A 19,670-nucleotide genomic window follows, 5' to 3' on the forward strand; every position below is an offset into this window, starting at 1 on the left:
GTTGTTATTTATATAACAAAGGTTTTTTATCTACATTCTCAGACATTTCCACACATGGCCTCTCCATGTTTGCTTATTTTTTGTTAAATGATGAAATGGTGAAATCTGTTGTGTCTTGTTTTACACCTGAGCTTAGAATAAAATCATTTTAGAACCTGCTCAGGAACAAATGTTTTTTGATACATAAAACTGTGGTGTATGTTGTGTACATTGCATATTACTAGCCCATAAAGCATAAATAACTTCATTCCATGTTATGGTGTTCTGTATTAAATTCGCTGTCTCAGACATTGGTTTCCTTTTATTCTACAGTGACGGCTCCTAGTTCCCCGCTCAGTCCTCCTGTGTCACCTGTCTTTGCACCGGAACCTCAAGGCAGCAAAGACGGTGAATGCGCAGTTTGCTTTGACAATGAAGTTGAAACCGTCATCTACACTTGTGGCCACATGTGTCTGTGTAGTAGCTGCGGAATGAAGCTGAAGAGGCAGGTCAATGCCTGTTGTCCAATCTGCCGAAGGGTGATAAAGGATGTCATCAAAACGTATCGTCCTTAAATGAGTCGGACCTTTTACAGGGATGTTTGGTGTGCGGACTGAATATAGAGTAAAATCGGGTATTGTCCCTAAAGGAATCTATTCTATGTATGTTGGCAGTATGGTTAAACATTTGAGGGTGGTGTAGCACAATATGTGTCATTGTCCTTGCTCATGACCACCCGATAAAGGGATATCTCCAGCAGAGGGTTGTAAAGCAATTGTTCAGGGTGCACTTACTGAGCCATCCAGCTCACAAACAACATGGCTGGGGATGTGCCTTTACTTAAGGGTGTCACTACATTAGAATATCACCGCCCAAAGCCCATTTAAGCAAATAATCGTTTATCAGTGCAAATAGTAGTAGTGCCTTCCTGTATCCTTAATCAGAGTCATTTGAAGGCAGATTTCTTTGGGGGCATACAACATGGATGATGGCTACAACTTTAGCTTTTATACAATAGCAGCCAAACACATTCACTGCTGTGAACCGAATCAAAAGTAAATGCTAACTGCTTGCTTTGGGAAACAGCAATATTTTGCCTTTGCTTCAGTTCTGTAAACTAAGTTAAGTAAGCACCATATCCTCCAGCAAAATTTTTCCCAGGGTTCCGTGCATTGATACTGGGGCACATTTTATCAAGGGGCTACTCCTTGTAACAATGGTTCAAGATAAATAACTTTACAAAGCTCAGAGCAGCCATAGGATGACTTTCTTACAACAATATGACACTGTATTGTTTTTGCCACCCAGCAATATAACCTGTTCTCTTGCATCACTTGTTGTGAGCACAAAAGATGTTCTGAAATAGCAGTGTTCTTATATGTTTGCCCCCAGATCAATGTGAAACATACATCATCTCTACATTACAAGGAAATGTGTTACCATGTAATACCAATATATCGGCTTTTGTGATATGTCTGATGTGCCTTAAATGGTCATTTCTAAGATTTCTATCCTCCTATTGATGAACACCAGTAAGACATTACAGCAACTGTTGTATTCTGCTGGAAGACATCAGTCACATACTTGTAAAGAGTTGGTGTTCCTCAGTGCTAGACATACAGGGGCCCCGGGGCCATTTGGGATTTTTTACCCAAATTCTGAAATGTGGGTGGCATGTGCTGGGACACTTTGCTTTAAAGGAAAGTGAGTGGCTCTGGGTATTGCCATGGTTTGCAGTGCAACAGATGGTGGACAAAAAGCACCCCCATGAACTCCTACCTGGCTCACACATATTTTTCTGTTTTATGTATTGAAGCTATTTTGATTGGGGTAAATGGGGTTTACTCTCTAACTGAGCATTATGAGATGCCATTGTCTGGATCATTGTAAAGAATGGCCATAAATTATTCTCACCTTTTCTGTCTGCCACTGATTCTAGTTTTTATGGCTTTGAGATTTTCCTTCACCTTGCTCAGGTGCTATATAAAGGACATTTGATACCAAATCTATTCCCAGTGAAGTAAGCCTACCCGGTATATTTTAGGACTGGCACTGAGAAATATTGACCTGCATCAGATAATCAGATTTCAGTTTACCAGGGACAGATCTCTGATAGAAAAAGACAATCTCTGATAAAAGCTACTGCACTGACTATGGCAATGTAGAGGAGTAAGCTGAACTTCAACACACAAATGTGATCGGTTCTGCTAATAGATTCACAGGACAGCTGCAGAAATTAATTGTGAATATGCCATATGCTTCTGGTGCATATGAACCACACCTTTGATGAACTTCTGTATGATAAAATCCAGCTTTTTACCTCAGTAGGACAGATGTGGCCTGCATCTCGTATTCATCCCATTCACTGCGGGCCTCATCTGTGCAATAAGCCCTTTTGGACTTCTAAAATGCCCTCACTAGAGACCACCACCTAGGCAATTAAATATTTATCCCATGGATTATGTTCTTATGTGGACTACAGTCAGCGTGGACAAATGGAGCACCAATCTAAGATTTACCTGCAAGTGGGGCTGTAGATAATGTGGTGACTATAAATATTTTTACAGTTTGGGAGGCTGGGACTCTCCTTCCTTAGAGAAGTCAGAAAACCCAAGTTGGGAAACCCCATCTGCCGTAAGCACAGATGTATTTTACATGTTTTGAGCCATCTTACCCTGTGCATGAGGCTTATCCCAGAATACACCTAGTCTGGTGCCTTATGGCTGTAGTCCACTGGAATTGAGGACACCCAGTTTAGCATCTGATAGATATCATTTTACTACATGTTATATATGGTGAACATGGCTGGAGGGCAGATGGACCCGAGGACTCCCTATTTTCTAAATCCTGTATCGCATTTTGCATAGGTCTTCTCCAATATTCCCTTTAAAAGTCCTTGTAGTGCTGCTGTTTGGTGTGACAATTCATATGCTCATGCTTTTCTTTTTGTATTCAAGCAGATTGCTGTTCACACACTTTGTATTTTCTAATCCTATAGTGAGTACTGAACCTCTGATGTTTGGCGTACTAAAGAAAATAGTTTTTGTACTGTACATTTACCTGTGCGTTGTGGGTGCAGTGCGTTTATTAAAAAAATTCTAAAAAAAAAAAAAAAATTGCATTCTAGTTGATGAGGTTTTTCAGCAAATTGCAAGTTCTCTAGGAATAAATGGTCACACAAAAACACACCGCACTTCTCTGAGGGTTGAATGTATCCTCGGGTGCTGTGATCATGTCGTCATGGCAGACACTGTAGTTATTTCCCTCTGATATCTCCGTACACTGTGCCTTGTGATGTTGTTGGTTCCTATAGATAGCGTATGAACAAGGATTCGGTGTATAATATGGTGGCTTCTGCTCTGTGTACATGAGTGACAGATTTTAGCACAATGTCTCATGTGATTGCCAAGTAGTTCTTCAAATTGAAACCCTTTTGGTGTGGCGGTAGCTGTATGTGATGTGCAGTATCTATACCTAGATGTCTGAGATTCTTGTTGTGTGGGAACATATTGCCCATAAGACAGAATCCCCAGCTATATCCGAAGAGCATCAGTGGAAGTGTTGGGTTGATTTACCAATCTTTCCTATTATCCAAACCACGGTTTGGCTCTGAACCAGGTAAACTAATGAAATTCACGATTTATATATTTATACAACATTTTTTACAGAGTATTTGACACATCACTAAAGGGATGAGGAAAATCCAGATCTAATACAAACCTGCAAATACAGAGTGGAGCCCTTTTGAAGTAGATGGCACAGCAGGCAGTGTTGTGTCCTTTTGTGTGTAATATTAGTTGCTAATGTTTGCATCAAAGTTACCTTGAGATTAGTTTGGAGAAGATGTTAACATTTGGGTGTGCAGGCAGTGATAAGGATGATTTTACCTGAGGGTACAGCAGGTGTGGAGAAGGTAACACTTGGGGTTTAGGTATGTTAGATTAGGATAAATCTGAAGAGATAACATAGATTAGTAGTGATTTTAGACATAACCTCAATACTATGGTGTGTGTTTGACACTGCATATACTTGCCTGGTTGGCATGCTAGAACCATATTTTAGGGTCTTTCTGAGATACTCACCTGCAATAAGTATGTTGATGGCTTTAGTACCTTGGGGTGTATTGAAGTCAGAGAATCAGCATTTCCAGTGGGAGGCCAACAAAGTATCCTGGTTTAATAAAACAGTGGGAATATATATATATATATATATATATATATATATATATATATATATTTGACATTTTGCCACCAACAAATTTATAGCCACATGCTACTGTGGTATGTGAGATTTCTTTCCACTTCTTGACTCCTGCCAACACAATCTTAATGCGGCTACCTAATGGTTCCTGCTTACAATATGTTCTTGTATATGCTTTGTAAGTGTGATACAACTACTGAATCTTGGAACTAGACAGTCAAGGTGGACTGTGAGGATCTTAATCCACATTAAGGAAATTTGAGGGGAGCTTACTAAACTTTCAGGTTTCCCTAGCCATTCAGATTTGGAAAAAAGAATGATAGAATGGAAACACACAATCTTGTGCAGGGTTCCAGACCAGTAATTTAACCTTTGGGTCTGCTAATTTACTATGTCAATTATTGGTCATGTATAAAGCCATTGTTATATTGATTTAGAGGCTGAAACTGGCCATACAGGAAAGAACCTTTATTAACGTTCAGTTGAACATCCATTTTTTATTATATATGCTGTGTGCAGTGTTCTCAAAGCTACTTCACTTTTAATTTGGAACACCTTAATCCTTCTGCCAAAGACCCTAAATCCAATGTTCCATATAACCATACACGAAACGACCATACCTTAAAAGTCAGGCATGCTGTGTGTATCTCTTCAGCACTCCATCAGGACCTCCATTGCCTTAGGGTAAGGCTAGAGCTACAGGAGTAATAAATCTTTGCAAAAGTTACAAAGATAAAAGTTACCATATTATAGTTGCAAAGATACAAGTATGGTAACTGCTAATGAGTAGTTAAATCTGAGAAAACAGTTTAATCTCTCATGAAATCTTAGCCTCAGCCTTCCAATTCTTATTTACTATGTTTTATTTGCTTTTACATACCTACAACCTGGCCATGTCTAGTAGTGTTTAGTAAACCATAACGAAGATCCAGGGTACCTCAGAGTGATGTTCCTGTTGTTGCACCATGTTAGCATCTGCTTTCCACCGTAAACTGCATGTGGGGATTCCCAACTCAGGGGAGTAGACAAATGCTGAATCTCCATTGTGCTACAGAACTGCACAGATACCTAGACCAACCACATTTAAAATCTAAATCCACATGAATAGTTTTCATTGAACGTCTTTCTAAAGGGATTTGTGTGCTGAGAAAAATCTGTAGGCTGCTGACCTTTGAAAATGCTGCATACCTGGCTGCCATTCAGATCCTCTGATAAGTCCCCTGACACAAGAACAAAGGTAGCAGAAGTCCTAAGCGATCAAGTACTGAAGTCATTATGACAGCCATACTGTGTATATTAGTCTTTGTATTCATCTTACAATATATGTGCACACGGGAGCACACAAATACAAGCCAGTACTACCCAACCAGCCTTCAGACACTGCCATGACCTACTCTTTGTATGTTATAATTGATTGCAATCCACCATTACTCAAAGGAAACCTGTACTAGGTGAAATCCAAAGGCTGCCCTTGCTACCTGCCTTATAGAAATGCTAGCTTTCGGTTTGGCTTCAGTACTTTTGATCACTGACCTGGAACAAGCATGCAGACCAGGAAAGTCAGAGCTCCTTTATTTGCATACTTGTCCCAAGTCTCTGACCTAAGTGCGGAGTTACCAGATCAGAAAGGAAAGCATTTTTGACCGAACAGGGTCAATGAGCTGTATCTTACAGTGACAGACACACTTTCACTAACAATCTCAGGATTATTTGCATTAAATCTGGCACAATTTATGAGAATGCATTAGGTTTCACAATAAAACAAACAAAAATCCTGAATTTGAGAGCGGATTGTTTCTCTTGAAATCAAGTCTGAGTCCAGATTCTGTTCCCCAGGTTGTGCCTCCACTTTGCAATTAACATGCCAAAATAAACTGCACAGTGTTTCTCTGGTAATTGGTTTCTGTTTGAGCTGTACTTCTCCCTTTCACCTCACTCCCCTCTCCAGGAAGACAATCGTTGTACAACTAATGTATTGAATAGTAACTTTCAATGGTTATTCATTTGTATAGAATATGTATGTGCCTTATTGAGCTTGTTTGTGCACTTTTTATATTCAGACTCCATGTTATAATAATACTTCAATTGCAAATTTAAACACCTTCGTGTTAGTTTTATATTAAAGAAAAAAAGACCACTGATTATGACTTTTGTTTGTTTTGATAATTCAGTGAACATTGTACGCTTCACCTTTATGCCCCAAATCTTTAATTTTTGTGGTTTGGGAAAATACACAGATGATGGTTCTTTACTGTGATACCTGTACTGCATTGTAAACTTACCTATAGTCAATATAAAAGACTTAATATTGGTTGTCTATTTTGCACTTTCCATTTTTTTGTGTTGTGCTTTTGTTTTGTTAATTGTACATTTTTATTTGTTGTACATCCATTATGGATTATGTTCAAAAACCAATAAAAGAAAATATGGCTGATAACGATTCCCTTCGTCGACTTTATTTAAAACGACATCTGTCCTCCTGCAATTTTTTTTTTTTTTTTTACGAAATACATAGACAAACCTCCTTTGTCCTTAACTATACGGGGCATGAAAGCCGCTCTCCCTTTAAAAATGATGACCTCATGGGTTTCAATACTTTTTCTTGACCTGGAATGTACCACTGTTCTAGTGCATGGCTAATATCTGACAAATGTGCAGAGCTTGTGACATTCAATGCATTATATGTGCCACAGAAATTACCGGATTACCACAAATATATATCAACACTCTGCTGCCACCTCCTGGTTAAGCCACAACACTGATTCCCACAAGTGCTATTACCATGAAAGAAAGAAAGAAGTAAAACACAAATGTAACTTTAAAAAACAAAAAAGCTTTATTGTCCTAGTACAGGAGCCAAAGCACAATGAAAGGTTTTTAGCATCTGATGGACAGAATGAAGTCTGCATAGTTGCAAGATGTATCAAAGGTAAATGTATTTATATAACTGACAAATCAGTGATGTATATAAAGATATTACACTTGATTTCCTCCTAACTAAAACAAAAGAAAAAATATCTTTGGCAGCACAGCATGCCATTCCGGCACCAAATGGGAAACAATAACAGAAGCAAGAGTAGGTTGTTACAAATGAAACATGCGTTAGGAAGGCACAGTAATGGGCACTAGGAAAGGTCACTTGGGCTTCATTACAAATTATGCATTTATTATGAGCATGAAAGCCCATGGGATGGTGGTGTAATGACTGCACAATCAGAAAGGCACCATCAGCAATAATTATAAACTAAGGAAATATGGATAGTAAAATACAGGGGGTAATTCAAGTGGTATATGTTGACATTTGTTCAGCAGATAAAAGGAGTCAATACTGATTCTTATGGCAAACATGACAAAAATGAAAATGCATTAAAAAGTATATTGGATGCATAGATATAGACAACGTTGACATGCAGCAGAAGCATGTTATAAAGAAACAGATCAGAATATATATTCTTGCCAAGGATGCAATAAAATACTAAGAAACAATGTGCACATGAGTTTTTGCCTTGCTGATGTTTAAAAACATCTGTCAAAGAGAGACATTCAATGAAGGAATATAACCCTAATTCCCAGTTTACTGAGTTCAGAAATCAGGAAAACTAAGCACCAGCGTAATCTGCCCCTATATGAGCAAACTGAATTCATTTCTAAATTCATTACTGTAAGCCCTAACCCGAAAAAGCCAAATTAGACTTTCCCTAAAACAAGTAAGAAGGTATGATTATCTCCAAAAATCACAGTTCCAGAGCAAAAAAAAAATACAATGGCAGGACATGGAGCACTGCTCCTGTACAAAAGGAGAAAAAATAGTTTGGGAAAAAAAAGTAATGCACTTTAAATATATCCATCTCACAAAACATTTATACAAATAAAGGGATTCCAGCTGTCCGACAGATATAAAATACGGAGACTCGTACAGGCCATTCATATAATAAAGGAAGGTAAAACAAATGGCCCTATTTAGTCATTAGGTATTCCTTGAAAGGAAATGGGGATTTATTTGATTTTACATTGTGAACAGGCTGCGGCAAGCGGAGAAAACTATTCGTATGCAGCTGCTAAATTTATCTCAAAGCAGATTGAAGTTAAATATCAAATTTTGCAAATGTGCATATATGGGTGTTGCGTACCCTATTGTCTAGCATTGGGCTGGCTTATGAACGGCATGTTGTTTTTTTATTCTTGCAGATTTTTTATTTTGTTCCTTGCAGAACTGGTAAACCAAGTTAAAAGGAGAAAAAAAACATTAACACTTTTGTCTACCTATTCACTGGACACTGCTTCCCTCTATTGGCCACAAAATGATATTACTCTTGCTCATGATAGCAGTGATAATAAAAAAAAACATGGAGTCCTCAGCTTGATAGGTAAAATAGTTACTTGAATAATTGCATTGTCATTTTAGCACTGTTGGGATTCATTATAAGTTACTGAAACATGTGGGAAAGCAATGTACGCTTATCAGAAAACATTTTACGTATCATGTTAGGCTTTTATTACTACTTTGGGTGTGAAAAAAAACAAAAAACCCTAAGTTTTAAGCTGTACAGTCCTGCCAAGATCATGATGTCACTGTCAACAGTGGCTGAAGTGTGACTTGGCGAGGAATAGTAACTTCTTTGGAGATGGCCAAATATGGAGCGAATGGGACAATTTGGCTTTGTTTATTCTACCTCCGCTAACAATTTCGTAACCCAGGGAGGAGCAAGGTTAGCAGTCATCTCCTTCATGGTGGAATCACAATACAGCCATTTCTTTTTAGTATCAGAGCAGGCCACGGGTCGCAGGATACACAAGTTTTCTCTTAATGCTGTCCACACGGCAAGCTGTTCATTCATTATGTGAGATAGGAATAACACTGGAATGTATTTTTGATATATATATATAAAAAAAGTAAAAACTATAAATAATGGCTAATTAAATAGGAGTGAAAAAAGGAGACTAGAGAACTCTGTAAACTAGGCAAGCCATTAAGGCTTCTTCCTTAGATAATTGGAAGGTATCCAGCCCTCCCAATGTGGGCCTCCACTAAGAACCCTACAGAACCACCAGCCACTAGAACTCTTTTCCTGAACCTCAAATACCGTTCCTTCTTTAAAGCTACCAGTATCCTCATCTCCATCAAAATCTGCAATAGCCACATACTGGCTTGGTATACCAGATATAGGCTTTTCTCTTGTTTCTGATTTATCTGTCAGCCTTGATGGTGGCATCTTGGGAACAAAGCTATTTTTCACTTTAGTATCATCGCTACCTGAGGAAGAAATGAGTGGCTTGGCTTTAGGAGGAACCACTATGGGTCGGTTTGCCATATGGGCAATTGTAAAATCTGAACTTTCTTTTGGCTGTGTTGCCTTGCCTTCATTTGTTTCACTGGACATGGAAGCTTTCCTGGGAGGAGGGGGTCTCCTTGGTGGAATTACAGGCCTCTGGGGTGGATCTCTTGCAGCCTTTTGTTCAGTTTCAGCAGTTCGCAGTGGTACTGGGAGTGCTTTGGAAGGTGGTTCAACAGGAATGGTATAGTCCTGCTTGTACAGATGCTTTTGATCAGGTTTATCATGGGGTCTGCCTGCAGCCCCTATACAGTTATAAACCGCAGTATCGCTCACCCCACTACTTGCAAAAGCCTCTTGCTCATTACTTTTATCTAATGATTTCCCAGAAGGTTTAAGTCTGCTTCTCAGATTTGAAATGTCAACTTTATCTTCTGAATTAACCTCAGTTTTGCCTGTAGCAGCTGGTTTGGGTTTGACCTGTGGTTTAGCTTTGAGAAAAGGGTTTGGAACCAATAACTCAGGCTTCTCTGTTGATATCTCAGGTTTAGGTTTGCTGGCGACAGGCTTTAGCATTGGCTTTTTTAGCTCTTTGGGTGATACTTTGTGTCCGCACTCAAGACCCATTTCGTTTTTTAGCTGAAACATTTTGCTCTTTTCATTTTTTATCTCTGGCTTTTTTACTTCCTTTAAAGGAACTTGCTTTGGAGGACTTGGTGTGATCATGCTGGCTGAAGGTTTTGGAGGGGGTGCCCTATGCTGTGGCATGCTTGGTCGCTCAGAAACATCTTCAGTTTTCAACATGGATTCTCGTCGTGGAGGTAGACTTGGCTTTTCTTCCCCATCATCCCCAGCTGCTTCATCATACACACTATTTAAAAAGTGTTCTTTCCCATCAAAAGGAGAACCTTTAATAGCTTGGTCTTTGTTCTTCCACTCCTTTGACCATTTGGGTACAGAATCTGTACCATTTTGTGGTGGTTCAGGTAGAGGCCTAGATGGCCCAGATGCTTCTTCCATGGAGGTGTTTTCTGTCGAGGAATTGGACAAGCACAGCTGAGCCATTTCATTGGGTAAAGGAGCCAAAAAATTGGGCCTTGAGGCATTGCTAGTTTTCTTGTACTTGTCAATAAAGGTAGCAGGAGCCCAGCCCTCCTTATCATCAATCTGTATATACCACCAACCACTATGGTTTTTCTCGACAACCTAAAAGGAAATCCATAACAGGTTATAAAAGGAAAAAAATTCCTTGAAATGTAGGCTTCATTCTAGTTATCAACTGCAATAATAGTTTAGCAATAGCAACTGACATATTAGTGTAGGTTCCATTAGGATCACCCAGGCTAAAAGAAACCTATTGAGGGGGGCTATTATGTGGTGATTCCAAGATTCCTATTCATCATTAGAGGTTGTCATATCTCCAAATCTGAAATCATTGATATATGGCAATGGCAGCCCCATTTGTTGGATGGAAACCTCTGCTGTGAATAACTATTGTCCCAATTAGATTGGAAAGTGTGAAAAGACAGATCTACACAAGTTAAAAGATAATTGGCTGTAATTAAAGAGCATAACCTCTTGTCAATAAATAACAGTTTCCCTAGCAACTGTTTGGTTCTCAATGCAGGAGTAAATATCCGCCAAAAATATCATTTAGCAATATTTAAAGGTAGACACTCACTTCAACTTTAAGTCCAGCCTGGAAGCTGATGCCATCAGGTATGGTTGTCTGGAAATCTGCAATAGTGTAATACTCTTCTTCAACATGTGGTGGAGTAGGAGGTTTGGGGAGATTCAGTCCACGGGGCTGAGGAAACATGACAAAAATATCTACACATAATTCCAGTCAATAGGAATGGTAATGCTGATTGGTCAGAATTTTGATCCCTGATCACCTCAAGCAACCTACTTTCAGTCCATAATGCTAATGCACAACCTCACTCATACAGCAAGATGCATAACGTGGTAAGGGGTGGGAGAAATATTTTTTTTTACAGAACACCTTGAGTTACAGGCATACCAGAGCATTTTATGAAAAATCAGTGGTAGTAGTGGAGGTGCCTGTTGTCCAGAAAAAGTTACAAACGGTCACCACTCGTCACTAAGGTAAAACAATTTTAACATCTTTCCCTATATAATGTACAGGGTTGCATAATATGTTGGTGCTATATAAACACTGTTTATTATTATTATTTTTATTATTATTACTACTACTACTACTACTAATAATAATAATAATAATAATAATAATAATAATAATGGGTAGTTTGATAATTCACACCATCAGACATCTAAATTAAACAACACTTGCCCTATACATAAAGTTACCATGATGACTGGATAATGGTTGTATTCTAATGTATCATGTTCCTGGACAATCAACATCTGCCATGTCACAATGGTGTGACAATTTACCACTCTGACTAAAAATGGATGTAAACCCATCGAGGAAGCCATTCAAATGAGCAGTGAAATGTCTAATAAAAATGGCATGACTAATTACTACAAGTTATGGCCTAGGTTATTGAGAACATCACAAACATTGTGTTAATGTTTGATGTTTCTGAATAGGAACAGATACATTTTTTATTACATTTTCAGGCATTACATCTGCTTTTCTGGGGTTGATTTTCTAAAGATTAGGATGTAGAAAGCAATAATTCACTTAGCTTAGTGAATCAGGGGAAGCTTTGCAAATGCAAATGTATTTTTCCCCCTACAAGTGATTTGGTAAGGGGGAAAAAGTGTGATGAAATTTACATTGCAAAGTGAACAACCTAATCTTCTTTAGTAAATCAACCACAGTGGTTGTGTTCTTTTGCTCCTTCTTAGAGTGCAAGGCTGGGCAGTTTATTTGCTAAAGGAAAAAAGTATAAAGCAAAGTGAATTTTTAACTTGGCTTTACCTCATACAATAACCCCCCTGGCGGTCTAATTATGTTGGTAATTTTATGCAAAAAGCGGTACATTATTTTGCATGGAAATTTATTTTACATTGTAGACCTATAATTCTTAGGCATAATTTACCTAAATTTGTCTAATATTTAATAAATTTAATATTAAACTTTAATCAAAAAAACACACAAATGTGGTAAAAATGTGTTAATTACTTTGTATTGGATTCAATTTATTTGAGTTCTAAAGTTATTTTATATTGAATCCAAAACAAAAAAATGTGAATTTCCCGCCGCAACTCCCGCACGCACCAACGTCCCTGGGAACCCCCCTGGGAACGTCAGCGCACTCTCTGACTGAAGATCGAAAGAAGAGGACGCGATGGATGGGATCCGACGGGCAAGATGCCGGGACCAGGTAAGTGATTTTTTTTTTTTTGTTTGTTTTTAGATTACCGCTTTTAGCATGTTTTTTTAACACACACTTGGGAAAACCGCTAAGAAGGTTAAGTAAAACGTCATATACAAATTAAACAGAAAAAAATATGGATTTTGTGCTCTCGGAACTAAATTACTCGGCAGCTTCATGAATTTATTAAGTTAAGCTCCCCAGCACTAACCCTGAGTGTGACTCCGGGTAAAAAAAAGAAGCTGAAAGCGGTAACCCCGAGTCACTAAATCCATAGTAAATAGAGCCTTACACGATCCGCCGGCGTCCTTCTTCGGGATGCCCGTCCTCTCACATAATTTAATTTATTATTTTGACATGATTTTGTGTTTCAAACTTTAATATACTACTAGTATTCATACTATTATATTATACTGTAAAATAAATGTTCATGAAAAACAATGTACCACTTTTAGACATATAAATCCGGACAGAAATTAATCGCCCAGGAGGTCAAGTGAAAAACTACTTTGTAAAATGAAATTGCTTTTCTAAACCAACCCCCAATGTTACAGAGGTCCAACAGGTCAGTAAGCCAGGAATGGCTGGAAAGAATACCAGGAATGTGGAGGCAGAGAAGCAGGATACAGTAGGTATGCCCAAGAATCTGCCCAAGAATCTTAGTCAGTTGTTGTTGGTTGGTTCTTATGTCATATATATATATATATATATATATATTTATACACACAACTTTTCATTAATTCAAATGTATGTTTGTACATTGCACAATGTATGTTTGCACAACAGCAAATCATAAACTATAAAAAAAAAAAAAAATAGTCTTTACAAATTCCAGATATATCTTTTATAGATACACATAGGTCACATAGGCTTTAGAAGCCCACAGATCCATACCATAGCTACTGAAAAAAATATGTCTAAGTGATGTACAGGAAGGTACTTACAATAGTAAGATCCCGGCGAGGGGGGGGCCTCTGTCTCATTGTTGGAGATTCTGAAGGAAGAGGGCAATTATTTACAATGACATACTGCACACTCACTTAACGAAAGCTTTAGCTTCCCTTGTTTACCCAAATCCTGCCCTCCATAAATTTGCAATTAAAGCTTTGCAACAACATTTTTTTAGTTTTCATGATATAATTTAGCCCCACTGACATCATAAATGAATATCTCTGCTGGGAGGTGTCATATTCCCGGCTAGCCAGTCTAGAAAAAAGACAGCTCCAAGTCAATCCAATCAGAGTTTTATATGAGGATCTTCCCTACACTGTGTTCCAAGCAAATCAGCAGCACTGTAAACAACAAATATTAGATTTCAGCTTGTAAGAAAATGTTCTGAATAGGTGTCATTAATTTTTGTCACATTTGATAGGCCCATAGAAATCCTACATGAAGCAACACCTAAATTCTTCCAAAACAGAGAAAGTAATTACAGATGGTAGGTTTGTATGAGTGAATACAAATTCCTTATTTCCTTTCTCACTTCTTTTAAAATCTGTGACATGGGCCTGGCGTCCCGGAACATCCTTATCACGACTTGTATAGTTTTGTTGTCTGGAGAGCCCATCCAGGTCTAGAGCGCTTGAATTTGCACTTGATCCTGAAGCCAGTTTTTGAGCCAATAGGTCACCGCTAATTTTCTTCAGGTAGGAAGCTGGTGCCCAGCCCTCTACACCTTTGTACCTGGAAATGAGAAATAATGGTATTTTCTGAGTCACAGAAACTGCAAGTTCTTAACTAATACCTTGAGTGTCTGTAGAGCCAGGCACTTATTGTTTCCCTAAAATGAGATCGATTGGGGATTGGGAATCGGATGCTCCTGCTCTACTGAAAAAAAGAATGACCTTTTCTAATAAATGTTGGTCAAAATTTTCATTACATTAAATGGGGCTGATTTATTAAAGTTCTGAGGCTTTAGAGGATCACCCAGCTTTACTGATGAAAGTGTTTCCTCTCCAGCCTTGGAGAGCTTTAATAAATCAGGCCCATGTGTTTATTAAAGTCTCATTTTTTATGCAAACCTTGAATCATACATGCCTAGTATAGGCTTTCTGTAAAAGGCAAAAGTAAGCAAAACCAAACATGCTTCATCCTGTAATGGTGTAGTGGGTCAAAAGAAAGAAAAGAACATTGTGCGCTTTGGGAGGCACAAGCATCTAAAATTCCTGGTAGTGTAGAATGTTTAGGACTCTTAGAGAAACTGCAGGTATGTGATACAGTAAAGAGATAAAAATATCTTTTTTACTTTATTATTTGAGATTTTTTTTTTTATCTAACAGCTTCACCTCATCTGACCATTTTTTTAAGGCGGCAGATTAGAACACTTCAACACAGTTCCAATATGAATGTAATTTTTCTATCAGAACCAATAGGATTGATTTGCAAAAAGAGAAGAATGGAACCATATAACCATTCTCAAGCTAAGGGGGCCTACAGAGACATTTGTGTTATGGTATTATGTACATAGGGCTCAGTGGAATTGAGGTTGTTCCATTTATCTTTAAAATACCTTCCACATATTATCAAAATGGCACAGTAACATAGTTTAATACCCCAAGCATTATTTCACACTGGTAATTTTTGTAAAGGATATTCATAATTTTTTTACAAAGGAGATATGGAATTTTCTAACTTTCATTTTTACAAGGTCTACAGCTTAGTTCCACAAGTCCGAGTAGCATTTTATGTCAGCTGCAAGAACACCAGCAACAATCGCTCTGCATTTACTGCTATGATTTAACTACAAATTATTAAAAGTGAGCAATTTGAAGCAGCAGACACTAACATCCTGATTTAGCATATGTTTTACCTGTAAAAAAAAAAAAAAAGATAAAATGGTTTCTTGGTGACAGAGTCTCCACTTTACCAATAACATACCTAGCAACAAATTGGCAATTGGTATTGGCAAACTGGAGTAGTGATTATTGCTGCTACCAAATTGCCAGAGTGACAGGGCCTGAGGAAACCTATTCATATTTTATAATGGTGTAAACTTCCATTCTGTTGTAAATATTACCTGATTTTCCACCAGCCCTCTAAATTCTTCTGGATGACTTCAACAATGACTCCTTTATCTAGCGTGATTTCATCTTGATCTCTTGCAATGTATGGGTAGATCACACTGTATTTCTCTTCTGCTATCACCAGTGAAAGATGTAATGTTACAAATTGCTTAAAAATCGACTTGTGTTAGAATAATTTATATACTTTTATACATACATGATTCCATATATAGTGCAATACTGTTCAGTCTAATTGGAACTAAACAAACTAATAACTGGCAGATTTGGCATTTTAAAAATGTTACCACCATTCATGGGAGATTTTTGCCACTGTAGCCCAATAAAGTTATTTATAAATATCATCATTTTATTTGTAGAACAAATACACAACACAAAAAAATAACTCATAACAACCAATAAAGTCAAGCTTCCAGGGAGCAGACTAATAAGTAGTCTTTTAAAATGAATGAATATACATTTGGAGATATGGCACTATGCCCATGCTCTATTTTGTGTGGTTTGACATTTTTATTTACAATTGTGAGAATATGATTTCAAGCTAAGTAATGCTGAGCTTAATGTATAACTAGATGCCCGATAGTAAAGGTAAATGTGTTCCATTACATTACACAGGTTACACTGAAAACCAGCTGCTGTAAAAAATTAAAAATGATGAACCAGCTACATTTTATTGCACTACCTACTATCCTGACATGAATTCAAAACCACAATCCATAAACAAATGGTGTGTCAAAATAAATCATATTTCAAACAACTCACTGAACAAAGTTTACTATAAGGTTCATGCCTTGGGCATGCAGATAAACATTTCACTGGCTAGCAGAGTGAAATATTGCGTGCAGAACATGCAGACGCCAATGGTCAGACACACATGCACATCACATACAGACAGTAAACACAGACAATAAAACAAGCCTCTCTGCACCTGGACCCCATCCACTGGTGTACAAATCCCCAAGAGTCCGTCGACGGCCCACGTGCCTAGGCAAGGACCAGTATCTCCATGGGGCTGGGAGCATGTTGGAAAGCAGGAAGGGACAAAAAAGAAATGAGGAGCTGTAATTTTTTCCCCAATAATTCTTTCCTATGGGATAAATGTAAGAACCCAGCTTGTAGGTTGTAAAAGATTGGAACAAAAGTATGAGAAATAAAGACCTATTAAGTAAAACAGAATCTATATCCTCATATGCGGCGATAAGTTCACTGCTTGTTTGTGGTTGTACCCTTTCGCCCAAAAAAGAAGGTTTAAGATTAGGGACAGATGTTGGGATGAGAAGACCTGCACTCAATCAGCATTCCAATTTCTTCCCAAAGCTGACAGTTAGGGTCAGGCCTTTTGAGGAAACTTTTTATGGGATAGTATGTGTACAGTTGTTAATCGAACACGCATTTAGATGTGAACAACATATGTAGTATATGCAATAATATGTTTCCTCACTGAAAAACAGAAAGCATCACAAAGCTACTATGACAAAAATTAAGGATACAGTAAAGGCTTATGGGACTGGGCCTTGTGGGCCCATTGACCACTTGGAGAAGGCCGTCAGTGATGAATAACATGAAGATAAATAACATGATAAATTTAATTTAAAGACTTTGACTTTAGGCTTTCCCAGGGAAAATCTACTATTCAGTAAGTCACAATATAGAAAACAAACCTTATAACCCATACACAAACAGTACATGAAGTAGTAAGACACTTAATGAAATGTGTAACACATGGCATGGTGATGGGAAAGACTGTTTAGTATTTTAGTGAAAGACATACATTTCCTGGTTGGTGTTTAACAGCTAAGTGATAGGAAATATTAGCATGGGATGGATACGTTCCTGGATTTAACATTTACATGCTCACCTTCTTTTTTGGAGGTTTGTGTTAGCTAGAATGGAACAATGAAGAAGCCACCTTACCTTCGTCGGGCTGCATAGTGAAGTCATCTTGTCCCCCATCTTGAGCCTCTAGGCAGCTTGCAGGTACCCAGCCCTGCTCATCTGAAGTGCTAACAAACCACCAGCCTATAAGCAATATAAAATAACACATATTTCCATGTTAATGCTTATACAACCAAATAAGAATTCACTAACCACTTAATGCTCACAACAGGTCTACTTTTTACGAAGAAATACTTTTCTGCTGATTTAAAATGTTTTACCAGACTCATTTTTTTCAATGATATCCACCACTTGTCCAACTCGAAGGGTGATTTCTGAGCTCTCTTGTTTGTCATACGGCGCCACCACCACATACTGGTCAAGTACCAATGGATCAGCTGACGCAGAGTCTGCACCTGTCCAAGACAACATAGAAATTTACATGAACTGAACACTTTTTTAGGGGGTGAATGTGAGAACACAAAATCAAAAGGTCATAAAAAAACATCTTCATTATGATATAATATGTAGGCAATTCTGGTCTATGTTGACCCACACAATTTATTATGATTTTATATACCACTGTGCATTTTGTACACAGTTTCCTATCCTTTAAATTGCTCCAATATGCACAGCTGTGGAACAAGGACTTAAAAGTTCAGTTTGTTGTTGTGGGAACAGTGAAGAAAATATGAACTTATATCACGTTAAAAGCCTAACACAGCAAACATGTTTTTACTTTAAACTGGGTATGGTAAAAACTCTGCTTGGTTTTATTTGCAGTCTAGCTGAATTTTTAATAAAATATTTTCTTAAGTATTTAAAAACAAAAATCAGACAAGCACCAATATGAAATCAGGGAACAGATCATTATCATAGCAATTTCCCTGGGGGAGGAAATAAAGGGCCTGGATAAGATTGTAGGTAACTATGGCACTGCAGATTTCCAGCTTTTTTTGGGCCAAGCACTCCATCCCTTTGCCAGGTGAAGCATCTAGCTAATGATAATAAAAGACAGTATGTCTTTGAGGTTCAGGGAGCAGGAGCCTGAGGCCAGGTCCTCAGGAAGAAAGGCTGGTTGAGGCCTGCAAGAAGGAAGGCTGTGTAAAGCCTGTGAGCTGAGAGAAGATCTCTAACAGTTTGGGTCCAACAACTCTGAACGAGTTTGTCAGAGAAGAGCCATGAGAATCAATGGCTGATGGACTGTAACGTCACTGATCCCATGAGGAAAAACACTGGATGACTATTTTATGTTCTTGTTTTAGAGTGAATGAAAGTGGGCAGAGTGCCCTGAAATGTGAATTGGAGTCTGGACTATGTCTATGCAAGGAATGTGCTTGGAGAAAATCCCTCACTATATATAATGTGTGTAATTTCTCTCCTTTTGGATGAAATAAAATAATGTTAAAAGATGCAGACAAATACTGTGTAAAGATAATTTATCTCTAATCTGTTACAGCAATAAATTTTCTTATCTATGTAGTTATTATTAGACACAACTAGAGGGCAGCAAAGAACAAGAAGTTCTATGACCCAACAGAGTCATTACATTAGTATTAATCAACATTATTATTCTACTGTTTTATCTCACAGACAACATCTGGTTGACTGAAATGTGACAAAATAGACCCTGAGATCAAATTAAACAATGCCCATAACATAGCAAGTAGAAAAGGCAAAATGCTCTTATTTGGCTTTCTATTCACTGAACTGGGTACATTACCAATAATGAAACACCTGAATGTTTAGGTGCCACGAGTTTCAATGCTTATTGAATTAATCATCATCATAGCAAATGCAGAATTTTCCATGTAGCTTGTATAATGCATATATTACCAAAATTTGTTGAGGCGTTTCACAGAGCAACAGTCAACATACCTTATGGGTCATTTCAACTATTACTCCTAACTCCAAAAGAAATGTTCAAACTCAGCAATAGAGGTGTATCTAAATCTAGATTTATCATGTTTGCCAGTTCTGCAGATGCCAAAAAAAACCCTTCTTAGGTGAATGCCACTTGC

The 19,670-nt window shown here is 37.8% G+C and overlaps 2 protein-coding genes across 5 annotated transcripts in view; one reads left to right on the forward strand and one right to left on the reverse strand.

The window, feature by feature from the left end:
* The window catches only part of NEURL1B (neuralized E3 ubiquitin protein ligase 1B), a 50,298-nt gene extending 43,682 nt beyond the window's left edge, over positions 1 to 6,616 (forward strand). For both annotated transcript variants that reach the window (XM_072400956.1, XM_072400957.1), the window contains one exon: positions 313 to 6,616. In XM_072400956.1, coding sequence (XP_072257057.1) covers positions 313 to 554 — 242 coding nt within the window. In that variant the 3' untranslated portion in view covers positions 555 to 6,616. The remainder of the gene's footprint in view (positions 1 to 312) is intronic.
* Positions 6,617 to 6,992: 376 nt separating this feature from the next.
* The window catches only part of SH3PXD2B (SH3 and PX domains 2B), a 75,347-nt gene continuing 62,669 nt past the window's right edge, over positions 6,993 to 19,670 (reverse strand). For 2 of the 3 annotated variants that reach the window (XM_072400951.1, XM_072400955.1), the window contains 7 exons: positions 17,931 to 18,065; positions 17,689 to 17,793; positions 15,771 to 15,891; positions 14,238 to 14,437; positions 13,699 to 13,748; positions 11,134 to 11,259; positions 6,993 to 10,658 (listed from right to left, as the gene is read on the reverse strand). In XM_072400951.1, the coding sequence (XP_072257052.1) occupies positions 9,150 to 10,658; positions 11,134 to 11,259; positions 13,699 to 13,748; positions 14,238 to 14,437; positions 15,771 to 15,891; positions 17,689 to 17,793; positions 17,931 to 18,065 (2,246 nt within the window). In that variant the 3' untranslated portion in view covers positions 6,993 to 9,149. The remainder of the gene's footprint in view (positions 10,659 to 11,133; positions 11,260 to 13,698; positions 13,749 to 14,237; positions 14,438 to 15,770; positions 15,892 to 17,688; positions 17,794 to 17,930; positions 18,066 to 19,670) is intronic. The other variant, XM_072400952.1, reaches the window with a different exon arrangement.

The sequence above is a fragment of the Pyxicephalus adspersus genome, chromosome 2, assembly GCF_032062135.1.
Source record: "Pyxicephalus adspersus chromosome 2, UCB_Pads_2.0, whole genome shotgun sequence".
Taxonomy (NCBI): domain Eukaryota; kingdom Metazoa; phylum Chordata; class Amphibia; order Anura; family Pyxicephalidae; genus Pyxicephalus; species Pyxicephalus adspersus.